At 42.2% G+C, this 14,679-nt stretch overlaps 2 protein-coding genes across 2 annotated transcripts; both read left to right on the top strand.

Annotated features, from left to right (window-relative positions):
- The first annotated feature begins 7,123 nt into the window (after window positions 1–7,123).
- On the top strand, window positions 7,124–9,497 carry LOC102706416 (protein BZR1 homolog 2). Its single transcript, XM_040525175.1, has 2 exons — window positions 7,124–7,492; window positions 8,461–9,497. Exons 1-2 carry the CDS (start codon window positions 7,229–7,231, stop codon window positions 9,265–9,267), a joined length of 1,071 nt encoding a protein of 356 aa, XP_040381109.1. The 5' UTR covers window positions 7,124–7,228; the 3' UTR covers window positions 9,268–9,497.
- A 1,631-nt stretch (window positions 9,498–11,128) lies between these two features.
- LOC102706136 (aquaporin NIP1-2-like) lies at window positions 11,129–13,918 on the top strand. Its single transcript, XM_006643819.3, has 5 exons — window positions 11,129–11,422; window positions 12,270–12,494; window positions 12,833–13,033; window positions 13,127–13,188; window positions 13,409–13,918. Exons 1-5 carry the CDS (start codon window positions 11,258–11,260, stop codon window positions 13,623–13,625), a joined length of 870 nt encoding a protein of 289 aa, XP_006643882.2. The 5' UTR covers window positions 11,129–11,257; the 3' UTR covers window positions 13,626–13,918.
- Window positions 13,919–14,679: the final 761 nt, after the last annotated feature.

Below are 14,679 nucleotides of genomic sequence, written 5' to 3'. Positions count from 1 at the left end.
ACTCGTGTCTATTTCAGATTTGTCTAGTCACTTTTTGTCTATTTCTATTTTTTTAGATTAAAGGATTTTTTTCATTTCTTTTAAAATAGTTTTGTTAGTCGTACATAGTTTTGTCATTTTTAAATTGTAAATTGTGACACATATACAAATTTTAGGCATTATATGGAGTTTTGTAGGCAACTAGCTAAAAGTGTCTACTTAAAACCAATTAGTTTAATTTGTAAATCAGTTTTCCCGTTCTATAGTCCTGTAATCAAATTTCTATCAAATAGGTACTGAAATATTCTAAATTTGCTAGTTGTAAGTGGCTAATAGCAAAGTTATACAGTTCTATTTGAGCAGTCATGGTCAGGGAGTAGGAGTTCTGTCAGTTTTGTCAAAAATGAAGATAGTTTTGTTAGTTTTGTGAGTGCAAGAAAATAAGTTATGTTTTGTGAGTTTTGTTCCCTTATCAACAAAAAACTAAGGAAAGTTTTGTACGTTTTGTTACGATTTGAATTATCAACTAGGATTTACAAAATCATCCATGAAGCTAAATCCACCACCTAGCAGTAGGGCGGTAACCATGTGGCACCGCCAAAACAGTTTCAAATTCACACAACAAACATTTAAATTCATTCTTTTGGACTCCGCGCGGTAATCCACTTTAACTGGGCAATTTGAACCGAAAACCTCCCCCCGGTTGAACCGTGGTAAGGTGCAATAGGGACAGTTTTATCCTGGTTTCATTGTAGTATCCATGCAGTTTGAAGTCAAAACCCCAACTTCTTAACCGATTTTTTGAATTTAAACAAATTGTATGATGTGCTACTGAGTACTAACTTTAACAAGGCAACAAGGTATTAGTTGATAGCATCTTGTTGCCTCGTTAACGTTAGTAGCATATCATACAATTTGTCTAAATTTTCCGGTTCTATAGTCATGTAATCAAATTTCTATCAGATATGTACCAAAATATTCTAAATTTGCTAGCTGTAAGTGGCTAATAGCAAAGTTATATAGTTTTATTTGAGCAGTCGTGGTCAGAGTAGGAGTACTTAGGCCTGTTTAGTTTTCAAAAACTTTTCTTAAAAATATCACATCAAATCTTTGGACATCTAAATAAAGCATTAAACATAAATGAATATCAAAACTAATTACACAGTTATGAAGGAAATCATAAGGCGAATTTTTTTAGCCTAATTATGATATGATTAGACATAAGTGCTACAGTAACCAACATGTGCTAATGACAGATTAATTAGACTCAAAAGATTTGTCTCACGATTTAAGGCAGAATCTAAAATTTATTTTATAATTAAACTACGTTTAATACTTCAAATATGTGACCATACACGTCGATGTGACTACTCTTCCAAAAGATTTTGGAATCTAAACGGGGCCTTAATTGAAGGAGCTTACGTTCTGAAGTGAAAAAAAAAAGAATGTGGGAGAATGTGGAGGTAACACATTTTATTTCCTCTGTTCTGTATACCTGTTTGGGCTTCAAATTTGTTGGTAATCCATTTTAGCAGACTAATCTTATTGATGTTTTTATACTTGCGAGAACTGATGAACATTTCAATCGGTGTTGAGGGTTAAGCCAGGTGTTTGTTGGCCCTTTTTCCCATAATTGACCCAACAAGCCTTGTGACTGTGCGTGCGTGAGGGGCGCCGGCGCAACCGAGGGGAGTTGCACTCGTGGAAAATCGTACGGCTATAAATCCGGCTGAAAACATAAAATTTTTCAGCCGGCTATCTGTATATTGTATAGACAGTTCCAAGTTTTATTCATACATTATTTTTTGTTTATAAATAAGCCATATGACTTTTTTCCTAAAATAGCTAAACAATCACCTATGAATCTTCTACAAAGTGCTGCTGCTGCTCTCTCTGTTCTTTTTTTTTTACCCTTTGGTTTTTTCCCCAATCTCTTGGACAGTTCAGTTGTGTTGGTTTCTTCTGGCCTCGTGCTTCTGATCAAAGTATTCAAAGTCGTCTTCTCGTGCTGATGGCTGCTTGATTTTTGTTCGGCTGAAACTCGGTGGCCTCTTTCACATTTGTCCCAGCCAGCGACTGCTTTTCTTCTCTCCCCGGTTTGCCGCTTGTTGCCTGGTAGTGTGGCCTGTCCACTAGTAGCACAGGTCTCCTCGCATTAAGTCTAAACCCAAAGTTAATTAGTAGTGATATTTTTTTTTCGCCTCCTTGCATTGACTTCTTTTAGCAAGATTGACCAGGGCAAACGTGTAGCTGTTCTAACGTTTGGAAAGGTAGGATTAATGCTTATGCGCTGGGTAGAAGGGCAAATAGCGTTGCAACTAAGGGCAGGGATGGCAGGGTGCTGCATCTAGCGATGAAAATGGATTTTCGTCCGCTCCGGAGAAACACGGATAGAGATACAGTCCTGAGCGGATAATTCAGATACTGATAATTTTACTGTATATAAGTACAAATATGGTATGCGAATTTTCGGCGGACGCGGATATGGGGTCATCTTTTAGCTTGTTTGTGGAAAAAGACAAACGACATATTTGTAAACAGAGAATAATTTGTAAATACAATTTTTATATATGTGTTCATATTGATATAAAAGTCAAAGCTGGAAAATAAACTATGATGAAAAAAAATCTGAAAATCAACTTCATATATAAGGTTAAAAATTTAAATTTTGTCTTTGGCTTATAAGCATAAGTAAAAAGCTACTATTCACGAATGTTGCATGCTAAAATATCATTAAAGACCAAATAAAATTGGTAGTGGACTAGAGCTAAAAAAATGCAAGAGTTACGTGTCCTACGGATATCTATCATCAACATAGCTATCTTAGACATATATTTGTATCGGTCTATCAACTAGGCATGTATTTACACCAGTTATGATGTGTCCAAACTCAATGGACATCATTTGGTTCATGTTCTAAATATTTGTCTCTAATTACCTAATTATGCATGATTTTTTTTATCTCTATGAGCATTTTAAGTGGTTTTTATGTTCCAAAAATATCAGTTTTCCATATTTATTTATGTCCGATCTTATTCTTTGTTTGTATTTGAAGCAATTCGTATCTATTGCTTTATCCGAGTTATTCGTATACGGCTAAAAATATAAAATTAAATACGGTACGGGAGTTGTTCGTACATATCCGCTTTGTTTTCCTCGTGGCTGCGTATTCGTGAACTTTATCATTGATGCAGCTACGATTCCTCACAAGTAGAAAGTCCACAAACCTTTCAGTTTCAATCCATCATAAAGTAAATCGTTTTAGACTGTGGAGGATGGATGGTATAGTATTTTGGGTTTGTGATTATTATGTAAGGGTGTAAATAAATAAATTAAATAATATACAGTTGAAAACGGATATAGGAAAGTATTCCATGAACTTTCTATGTCAACTTGTGAAGTGTGTCTCGAATCACAGGGGGGGAAATTGGGCCTGAGGGCTCATTCATTTAGGAGGTAAACAAAATATTTGGATTCCTAAGAAATAATTACTATGAGTGTCATTTAGTCGGTAGAAATGAAGTGTAGGTAAATTATGAAATATTATTTTCCTATAAGTTAGAGAGAGAAAACATATGAAAATTTTCCCTGACCCAAATTTCTTCAAAAAAATCATATGAAATAATGTGTCTTTGCATTCCTTCTCTGTAGGTTAAAATTTCTCCAAACCAAATAAGCTATATATTACCCGAGTCGAACACAAAAGGTTCCTTCGATCTATTAATCTAGTGGTTCGCACTCCGACATGCTGATTTCCAAGAGAACGGATTTTTTTTCCTAAAATATGTCCAAAGACCATGTGAAATGAATTGTTTCCGCTAGTGGGTTTAAATTCAGTATAAAATGACCTTCCTTGAAACTTTATCTGGACTCCTCGATAATTTTCTGCACTTAAACCCATGCCAGTATACTAAGCATTCCAGAAACAATCAATTCCATCCAAATTTATGGCCAGTAGTAGGTGACATCCTAACTATCGCTAAAAGTGGGAAATTTAACTTTGAGCATGTTTCTCTTATTCTTTTCTCAGTTTTTTAAGCATGTTTTTGAGAAGGCTAAACAGTACTTCTTTTCCATAAAAAATTCCAATACGAAAGTCCATAATTTCACTTTTATAACACATATATCACCTTTGTAATAGTTAGGTTATAATTATATAATTAAATAGCTATAGAAACTACATCTTTTATAATGTCGTGCACTTCAAACATAGCAATACTGCTGTATGTAAAACACCAGCGCAGCATCGGCATACTCATATATGCCCAAAGCTAGGGGTGTTAACGGATCGGATAATATCCGATCCGAATCTAAATCCACTCGAATTGAAGATATGGTACTATAATAGATAGGGGTTTGCAACTATCCGGTGGATATAGAGTCGGATTCGGACAGTGAGTTGTCGATTCGGATACAAACATGGTATCGTTAAATACCTAGTGGATGCGATTATCCGATTTTTTTACCGGATTATCCGATAGTCATTTTAGCAGATAATCGAAGTTTTTTAGCCCACACAACTCTCAATCAATAGTCCATCAATAGCCCAAATATTTTTATCCAATATTAAATAACAATGTATTGATTACATGTGTATATCACATCCGGTCATAATAATCCGTTTCCGAGCGGACTCTGCACCATTTCCGACATTCGCAACAATCCGCATCTGTATCCGAAAATATCTGTATCCGCTTAAAAATTATTGTTTATGATATGGTATAACCACTGTCCATCCAAATCCACCCCGTTAGCACCCCTACCCCCACCCCGTTAACACCCCTACCCATACCCAAAGTAGAATCCAGTAAGCTAGCCACACACATGGTGTGTTCATTTTCTTTTTATGTATGAAGATGAAGATAAAAGATGAAAAAAGTACTTACTTTTATAATATCTATTTAATGATATAACTAATGAAATTAACTTAAACTTAAAATTATATTTTAAATATATAAAATGATAGACTTACATATACTCCCTTCGTCTTTATTTACTTGTCACCGTTTACCATTACTATTTCAATTTTAACTGTTAATAACAATTAAACGATAAGTTGATGATTAGTAAAAGTGGTACTGATGTATATTATACGCCATACATTATAAATATAACATATTTTTCGATATACATAATATATTTTAAAAAGACAAACGGTCAAAATTGCCAAATAAATCAATTACAGTATTTAAAACTAACATTTTATCGTCGAATAGTTCATAGAACGCCCGAAAAGGGAGCAGCCCAGCGTGAGGGGGGCTCAGGGCGGTGCAGCTGCAGCTGCACCCGCACGGCATGGGGGCCCGGCCGCCCGGGGTTGATCACGTGGTGGCAACTGGCAAGGCAACATCGCGCGTGGCGCGGACCAATCGCCGCGCGCCCGTGCGGCGGCTTGGGCCCGCCCCTCCTCGCTCACGTGCACGCCGCGCGCCCGCGTCCGTTTGTCCCCACCGCCGTTTCTCCTCTCCTCCACGTGGGCCCCCGCGCAGCGCCACGTGTCGACGCCTCCCGGTCCCAACCCCCGCCCGCGCCTGTTGTTCACCCGCGAGCAGTTACAATGTGATAGTTTTCATTTTTCGTAGAAATAATAACCAAAAAAATTTATATGGTGGACATTTGGCTAATAAATAAATTTTGGTCACCGTAATTTCAGGATCGACCGGTACTAAGAAAAAATAATAACCAAGTCTTTTTGTTTCGCCTTTCTCTGTTCATCTCTAGTGAGATCCATACTATTCTCATATGTCATACAATAAACAAAAATAGTCTTGGATTTTGTCACAAAATAAATTAATTTCTATGCTTTTACTCTCTTCGTCGAAGAATATAAGAATTTTCAAGTTAGTCATAGGTAGTAAGAAAGTAGAATTATTTAGGAGAATGTTGGGATGACAAGAGGAAATATACGAGAAAGTTTATTGGTGGAAGATTTTAATTCATTGAAAAAATATATATAGAAGTTTATGATTTGGAATGCATTTTAGATAATATAAAATTTATACTATTTTGGAACATAGCGATTAAGTATCGTTGGTCCATAAATCCAAAAAAAATTATCTCAGGGTAACCTTCTTACCTCTGTCGACCAACGCTATTATTTACTTTGATGAAGACTATTTATTTATGGGGTGCTTAAGATACTAGGATCTTAAGATGGAATGATTATATAATTTTTTATACATATAAATGACTAAATTAGCTAATACAAAATAAAAATTTTGTCTATAAAGAACTTATATACTAGAATTTTTTGTGTGAATAATACCATTTAAGTGTTTGAAAAACTTGCTTTTATAAGTTCAAAATGGATAAGACCAGGCCACCTTTTGGTCCGAAATGATATATTTACAAATAAAAATTAATTTATTAATAATTTATTTATATGTTCGTAACAATCTATCAGTTAAACCTAACAAATAAGCTATAAGCACAAGGCAGAGTCAAAAACTAGGGTGTATATTTGTAGTAGAACGTTGTCAACATTTTTGCGTTACAATTATAGGAATCTCTTTTTAGAAAATAGGAGTAATTATCGAGCAAAGGAGTCCCCGACACCCGGGCCTACGCCGTACGCCGAGGCGGTGGTGGGGAAAAAACAAATAATTATTACTCGTATAACCACACGCGCCAAAAATTAAACAAAAATACAGGACGGAGAGCAGAAGTAGCACACTCTGCGACTCTGCCGTGCTCGTCTCCCCAGCAAAAGAAAAATACAAAAATAAAAAAAAAGGAGAGAGAGGGAAAAAAATAAAGAGAGAGAGAGAGGGAGAGGGAGGAGGAGGTGTGGGTTGATCGCAAAAGCGAACAGGCTCACGTGTCCCGCTCGTGGGCCCCACCCCGCATGGGTGCCCACGTGCAGCCTCGTTGACGTGGACCGAGCCGGGGGTGGGCCCCACCCGCCCCCGCGCGAGAGCACGCTTCGTGGGTTGCCGGGGTGGAGATGCCGCCCGAATTACGAGACTGCCCCTGGTGGTGGGGGATTACTAGGAGAGAAGACGCGGCTCGGTGGCAGGAGGCGTAAATAGGCGGAGATCGAGGGGCAGTGACGTGGCGAGGCGAGCTAGCCTTCGTCAAAGCGCACGCCACCCACACCCACACCCAATGTGATCTTCTCCTCTCTCTCTCTCTCTCTCTCTCTCGCTTCACGCTTCTCCTCCTCCTCGAGCGCCCGCGACGCGAGGGCGAGGGCGAGGCGGCCGGCGGCGGGGGAGTCGTCCTCCGGGCCTCTGGGTTGGGTTGGGTCGGTATGGCGACGGGAGGGGGAGGGATGGGGGCGGCGGGGGGAGGAGGAGGAGGGGGAGTTGGGGGCAGGATGCCGACGTGGAGGGAGAGGGAGAACAACAAGAGGAGGGAGCGGCGGCGGCGGGCGATCGCCGCCAAGATCTTCGCCGGCCTGCGCGCCCACGGAGGGTACAAGCTCCCCAAGCACTGCGACAACAACGAGGTGCTCAAGGCGCTCTGCAACGAGGCCGGCTGGGTCGTCGAGCCCGACGGCACCACCTACCGCAAGGTACGCGCGCCCCTCCACCCCCCTAGATCTCCCCTCCTCCCGCCTCCCTCTCCATCGCCGGCCGGCGAGGCTCAGATCAGCGTCGCTGGTGGTGGTTGGGGGGGGGGGGGGGGTTGACGTGTGCCTGTACGGTGTGAACTGTGATTCCTCTTTCTCCGCCGTGGAGATGTGTGTTGCGGCTGCACGTGGTGGCGACCGGCAAAGGTGGGGGGAGATGCCGCCAGTCTGGACCCGCGCACGGGCGTGGTGGGTGGGTGAGTGGGGTGGGTGGAATTTCTGCTCGGGGAGCATCGCAGATTCGTGAAATCCTTCGCTAGGCGATGCTTGGGTGGATTTTGGACATGGAGATTATTACCACCGACTCCCCTAAGATTCCCGTTTAGCACTTGCTAGGATAAGCGGCGGATCCGTTTTTACCTGATTGGCCGTTTAGATTTGTGCCTGTGTGAATGAATGAATGAACTGAGGAGCATTTGGTTTGGATCGGCCTTGATCTTGTATGATGTTGACTGTGTTGTTGTTTCGCCTTGGATTTGAGAATAGATTTAACGGAGTGTACTTTAGCGATACTCTTCGTCCTTCAATACCGGGCATTAGCATTGGCTAAGGCTGTATGTATCTTCAGATTATCAGGGCTACCGCTAATTCATCATGTATTACTCCTAGAACTAGAACATGTGTCGAAAAATAGTTGGAGATCGTAAATTGATGAAGCATAGACATCATTTTTAGAGAAGAATTGAATGATTAGCTGTCGGAGTTGCATGATCATAACGGATTCATAAGTTGCTTATAGTGCTAGGAGATTGTTTGTGTTGTTAGTGCACTCACCTTGTTTTGTACTATCAAATTTGCTTGTCTTTATACCAAACATCTGGCACACCATGTGTTTTAACTTACTTTCAGCTAATTGAAGAATTTATGAATGGCTGGTTTTACTTATTAACTGATTGCACCTTATTCTGCAGGGATACAAGCCTCCTGAACGAATGGATGTGATTGGGTGCTCCGTATCACCAAGCCCATGTTCCTCGTATCAACCAAGCCCACGGGCATCATACAATGCAAGTCCTACTTCCTCTTCGTTCCCTAGTGGTGCATCTTCCCCCTTCCTTCCTCATCCGAGTAACATGGCCAATGGTGTTGATAACAACCCCATCCTCCCATGGCTTAAGACACTGTCCCATTCTCCCGCATCGAAGAAACATCCACAACTCCCCCCATTGTTGATTCATGGTGGCTCCATTAGTGCGCCTGTAACTCCTCCATTAAGTTCACCAACTGCTCGTACTCCTCGAATGAAGACTGATTGGGATGAATCAAATGCCCAGCCTCAATGGACTGGTTCGAACAGTCCATGTGTGGTGAACTCCAGCCCACCCAGCCCTGGACGCACAATGCTTCCAGACCCAGCATGGTTAGCTGGTATCCAAATCTCATCAACAAGTCCATCATCACCGACATTTAGTCTTGTGTCGACAAATCCATTTAGCGTCTTTAAAGACGCAATTCCTGTGGGAAACAGTTCATCGAGGATGTGCACGCCAGGGCAGAGCGGCACATGCTCCCCTGCAATTCCCGGCATGGCACCGCACCCAGATATTCACATGATGGATGTGGTTTCTGACGAGTTTGCATTTGGAAGCAGCACCAACGGTGGCCATCAGGCAGCTGGTCTGGTGAGGGCGTGGGAAGGCGAGAGGATTCATGAGGACTCTGGATCGGATGACCTAGAGCTCACCCTTGGAAGCTCTAGGACGAGAGCTGCTGCTTAGCAACAAAAATTCTAACCTGGAGGCATTCTTGTCTGTAGCTTATTTGTTCCTGTTGATTAGTTTCTGAAAGAGAGACCAATCGTGTGGTTCCTTCAGATAGCTTCACTTGTGATGATAATTGTGTTATTTATGTGGAACACGACCTAGAGAGAAAAAAGGGCTTAATGCGGCCAATTCCAGCTGTGATTGGTAACCCATCACCTGCTGGTAGGTAATCTCAGCTGGCTGTACTTTCAAGCCCTCCTTTGTTGTGACAAATGTAAATTGATGTGAGAAATCATGCCAAAAAAAAAAAATCATGTAGCCTTCAGCTCACGGTCGAACTATTGCACGCGTGCACTGCTGCTTTTCTTAAGCTTCACGGCGAGGACGGCGGCGGTGCGGGGACGGGGTTCTCGCCGGCGCCGCCGCCGTGGTCGTCCTCTTCTCCGGCGCTGGCGGTGGTGATGATGAGGCTATCTTGCCTGGCCTGACCTGTCCATTCTTTTCCTTGCATTACGGTCGTTTTCGGTCTTAAATTGAAGGACCCATTGGAAGTCAGCAAATGCAGCTGTGTGAGTGTGAGCTGCGATTGTGCCGTCCTTTTCCACTGCCTTGCAAATCCTGCTCTTGAAAAGCCAGACCACACTTGGGCTAAACAAGTTTCCAAAATTTCTTTTTAAAAACATCACATCGAATTTTTGACACCTAAATAAAACATTAAATATAGATGAACCAAAAAACTAATTGTACAGTTACGGAAGAAATCTTGAGATGAATCTTTTGAGTCTAATTAGTCTATGATTAGCCATAAGTGTTACAGTAACCAACATTAGGCTAGCCGTGAAATTCGTTTTGCGGTTTCCAGGCTAGACGTGAAATTCGTTTTTTCATTCGTGTCCAAAAGTCCTTCCAACATCTGGTCAAACATTTAATGTGACATTTCTTTCAAAAATTTTGCAATCTAAACACCCCTCGTACTACACGTCTCTTCTCTGTGTGAGCGTGACAGCAGGAGTGGTCGAGTACCTGATGCTAACATTTTTTTTTGTTTGTTTCTTTCTTTTCAAACCCTTGGATTGACCTAATCAAATGAAGAATCCATGGCCTGATCACAGCTCACCAACCCTGCCTGCTGCTGCACAAGCACAACGGCTTGGAGGAGACGGGCGGGTTGTTTGCCAAACCTGCGCAAGAATTCAATCAACCGCGTTTTGAGCGAGTCAGCTGCACCCTCCGCCCAAAGAAAAAGGAACCAAAAAATATATATTCTTTTTTCCATATTACAAGATTTTTTCGGTTTTGTTTAGATTCATATGTGTTGATGAATTTAGACACATGCAAAATATATACATTGATAAATCTAGATAAATTTAGAAAGTCTTATAATATAAAACAGGGGAATTAATTCCAAGGAATGAATATAAACATAGCGGCTATGTCTAGATTCATTCCAGGTAAATTTTTTTTTTGGATGGAGGAAGTATGCATTTCTGAGGGTTAATCTTGACTTGTGGTAGTGAAGAAACGACACCTGGTTTCTGAACATTTGGTACAAGTCAAGCAGGTAAAAACATATTATAAAACAATTTTAGTTATGCTTCAGTCCATCAGCTAAGAATTAGCCTCCGAGTTGTCTCCAAGACTCTCCAAGTAGGCTGGACTGTTGTATATGCATGAAAACGCATTATTTTTACATGGATGGTTTGTCAGGTACTGAAAGTCTGAATTTCATCTTTTTTTTTTAAAGAATGACTTAGATGAATTCAGTTAGGTGGGAAAAACTGTACCAGCAAAGAGTTTATTGCCCAGATTCTGATTTTAATTTATCTTACTTCAGCTGGGTTTCGTCCCTGCACACGCCTGCCTGCATCAACACTCATGTAGAGTAGGTGGTCAATCCAAGAAGATGCTGCTGCATAGTTCTATAAAAACACTTGGAACATGATGCAGCTGGACTAGTCATTGTACTCTCAACAGATAGCCTGCCATTGCGATCGAGTTGGGCAAGATGGCAGGGAGAGAGGATGGTGCAGCAGCAGCAGCAGGATCCATGGAAGAAGGGCAAGCCAGGAAAGAGGCCAAGTGTGAGAATTCAGAGGATGGAAGCAACAGCAGCAGCAGCAGCAGCAGATGCCATGGCAACGACGTGATCTCCGTCCAATTCATGCAGAAGGTACGCATGCGGTCTCCTGGGACAACCAGTGCCGTATCTGAACTCGCAATCTGAAACTCTGAACTTTGACGTTTATGTCAAAAACAAAGCTTAATTCTCCATTATTTTTCAGCAGCAGTAACACGTTGTACTGATTCTGTTGGTGATTAGTATCATCTGTGACTTTGCGAGTCTTCATTTCTGCACGGAGACTAATTCAGAAACAGCATTAGACATTCCTTTTGACTGGCTGATAGGTATTCAGTCCATTGTCTTGTTCCGCATAATAAGAGTCCGGATGCGAGTTCAGATTCAACTTAGTAATACAAAAATAGATGAAAAAATATTGCTACAATTGAGTTTAGCAGACCTCAAAGCCTGAAGCCTGCCCTACTGAATAACAATTACTCTGAAGCTTTTCACAGCTGAAGCTCTGAACTTGAAATTCATATCAAAAGCATGGGAAATTTTATGCTAGTTGAGAAAATACTGGTAGGTACTAAATTTTATACTGAAAAAAGGTACATGGTATCTAGATGTAGTATTAAATTTTATATTAGAAAATGTGGTAACTCCTGGTGCAATCTTATCTACTATTAAAATTCCCCAAAAGTATTATTTCTTCGCTATTCCATTTCAGCACCAGTAACACGTTGCACTAATTCTTTCGCTGATTAGTACCATCAGTGACTTTGTGAGTGTTCATTTCTTCACGGAGACAAATCCAGAAACAGCACTGGATCGAGAATTCCTTGTCTGACCAACGAATAATTCTTCATAACTCTTCATCTGAATCTGCCTGCTCATCAGATGGTGGATCAAAATCTGAATGAACAGCAGTTGCACATTCCTTGATGAAAACCTGCAGATTCTGGCGGAAATTCTGGGGACATACTTCATGATATTCGCCGGGTGCGGCGCGGTGGCGGTGAACCTGAGCACCGGCGGCACGGTGACGTTCCCGGGGATCTGCGCCGTGTGGGGGCTCGTCGTCATGGTTCTGGTCTACTCCGTCGGCCACATCTCCGGCGCGCACTTCAACCCGGCCGTCACCGTCGCCTTCGCCACGTGCGGGCGCTTCCCGTGGAAGCAGGTAGTGACAATCAGCAGCACGTCTTTGCTTACGATCGAGCAGCAAGCTGCCATTTTTCCGGGATCTGAAAATGACATCCAACCAACGATCAATTTTCCGTGACACTGTAGACTGTCCGACAAGACGGATTATTTATCGGTCGTTTTCATCGTGGTTTATTTTCCTGGCTGTCTTTAGATCGGCGAGAACACGTATATAATGGTTTTAGCTGTAAATCATGTTTTAATCGTTAATAAACCTTTCTGATTTTACTTAATTTCAGTCAAACAATGAATAGAACTCGTTGTGCGCTGAAATGTGATGATCAATTGTCAATGTGTATGTGCGTGTGTGTGCAGGTGCCATCGTACGTGGTGGCTCAGGTGCTAGGATCCACCATGGCCAGCCTGACGCTGCGCGTGGTGTTCGGCGGCGGCGCGCGGGAGCACTTCTTCGGGACGGCGCCGGCGGGGTCGAGCGCGCAGGCGGCGGCGCTGGAGTTCGTCATCTCCTTCTTCCTCATGTTCGTCGTCTCCGGCGTGGCCACGGACAACAGAGCCGTAAGAACACTACCAAACACCAACACAGCATCAGCATCGTGTGCCATCTGAGATCGATACGCGAGATGACAAATGATGCGTGCCGAGTTGCAGATCGGTGAACTCGCCGGCCTCGCCGTCGGTGCAACTGTCGCGGTGAACGTGCTCTTCGCAGGGTACGTTATAATGTGTCACAGTAATTTTACTAATTTCCCTGCTGCTAGTAATAAGCGCATTTTTGCACTGTTTACGTTCGATGTTTAATCGTCCGTCCTATTTAAAAGTTTTTATTCATATACTATTTTTCACTTGCGAATATGTTGTAGAAAAGGATCAAAAGATGACCCACTTGATCTGGAGTGGAAGTGAAGTTGCATTTTATTTTTGGGTTTGCAGGCCAGTGACAGGGGCGTCGATGAACCCGGCGAGGAGCCTGGGTCCGGCGATGGTGGCAGGGCGGTACGGCGGCGTGTGGGTGTACGTGGCGGCGCCGGTGGGCGGGGCGGTGTGCGGCGCGTGGGCGTACAACCTGATCCGGTTCACCGACAAGCCGCTGCGGGAGATTGCCATGGCCGGATCCTTCCTGACCAGGAGCACGCATCGATCGAGTTAAAAGCAGGAGCGCTAACTACACAGCTGATCAAACTGTGATCTTTCTGCGTCCTCGCACCGGGTATTCCGGCCAATTTGCAGGAAGAACACCATCGAGATGATGTCGAGAATACCGGCGTAGTATCTGTTAGATCTAAAGTAACGAACAGCTCATAATTATAGGAGGGTATCCTTAAAAAGTCCACTTATAATGGGTTGGAGTGGCAGTAGCAGTTGGTAAATTGATTCTTCTGATTTTTTATGCTCGACGTCATTGGTTTTGATGCATATGTTTGATTATTTATCATTTTCAAGTGTGCAAATATGTTAAAAATATAAGTCATGCTCAATACTATCTTAGAACTTAGTTTACACCGATTTCGAGAGATGAGAGATACGTTATACTCGATTTTGCGGTAAAGGGGGGTGAAAATCGAACTTTACCATACGCTTGTTTCTCCCCTTCCCCTCTTTCGTTTTCTCCATGGGGATCCACGGTAGCTAGGCCTGGTCCATGAGCATCTTGTCAGATAAGTGGTCCACGACGACGCTTGTGCGTGCGTTGCGCCGGCATGGGCCGGCCCATGTTCGTGGTGGGCCGCCCGGATCGGAGCTTGTTAGCTTGGCCCATTAAGGCCACGTTAGTTCTCGGACGTTAGTTAACTTATTCCTCTTGTTTATCACGCGCATGCTTCCTTTTTATAAAAAATTTCTATGAAAAAATTATTTTAAAGAATCATAATAATCTATTTTATATTTTTTAATAATTAATTAATTATGTATTAATCTATTATATATTTTTTTTCAGGGTAAATTAACTTACTTACCTTATCACCGAATGCGGCCTAAGTGGCATACCCATGCTAGGAAAGCCTGTGTTTACAGTGTCCATATGTATACAGCCCAGAACGGGAGGGTAAATTTTAAGTCTCGATCAACGTATATTTATCTTTTCACTCGCGTCTCAGGATACATAATCGTATTAGTGATAAACCTGCCATCCCCGCCACCGACTCCTCTTTTTAAAAGGTGACATATGACTCGCACGTAAAACGTCCTCCACCAACTCTACCTTA

Source organism: Oryza brachyantha, chromosome 1 (genome assembly GCF_000231095.2).
Source record: "Oryza brachyantha chromosome 1, ObraRS2, whole genome shotgun sequence".
NCBI lineage: Eukaryota > Viridiplantae > Streptophyta > Magnoliopsida > Poales > Poaceae > Oryza > Oryza brachyantha.
Note: the sequence above shows the minus strand (reverse complement) of the source record. Positions and strands in the feature narration are given on the sequence as shown.

Bases quoted from the DNA above. Each gene is read 5' to 3' on its own strand.
- LOC102706416 (XM_040525175.1), top strand. From the start codon at position 7,229: ATGGCGACGGGAGGGGGAGGGATGGGGGCGGCGGGGGGAGGAGGAGGA. The intron at 7,493-8,460 runs GTACGCGCGCCC...CTTATTCTGCAG, and splicing joins ACGGCACCACCTACCGCAAG to GGATACAAGCCTCCTGAACG.
- LOC102706136 (XM_006643819.3), top strand. From the start codon at position 11,258: ATGGCAGGGAGAGAGGATGGTGCAGCAGCAGCAGCAGGATCCATGGAA. The intron at 13,034-13,126 runs GTAAGAACACTA...GCCGAGTTGCAG, and splicing joins TGGCCACGGACAACAGAGCC to ATCGGTGAACTCGCCGGCCT. The intron at 13,189-13,408 runs GTACGTTATAAT...TTGGGTTTGCAG, and splicing joins GTGAACGTGCTCTTCGCAGG to GCCAGTGACAGGGGCGTCGA.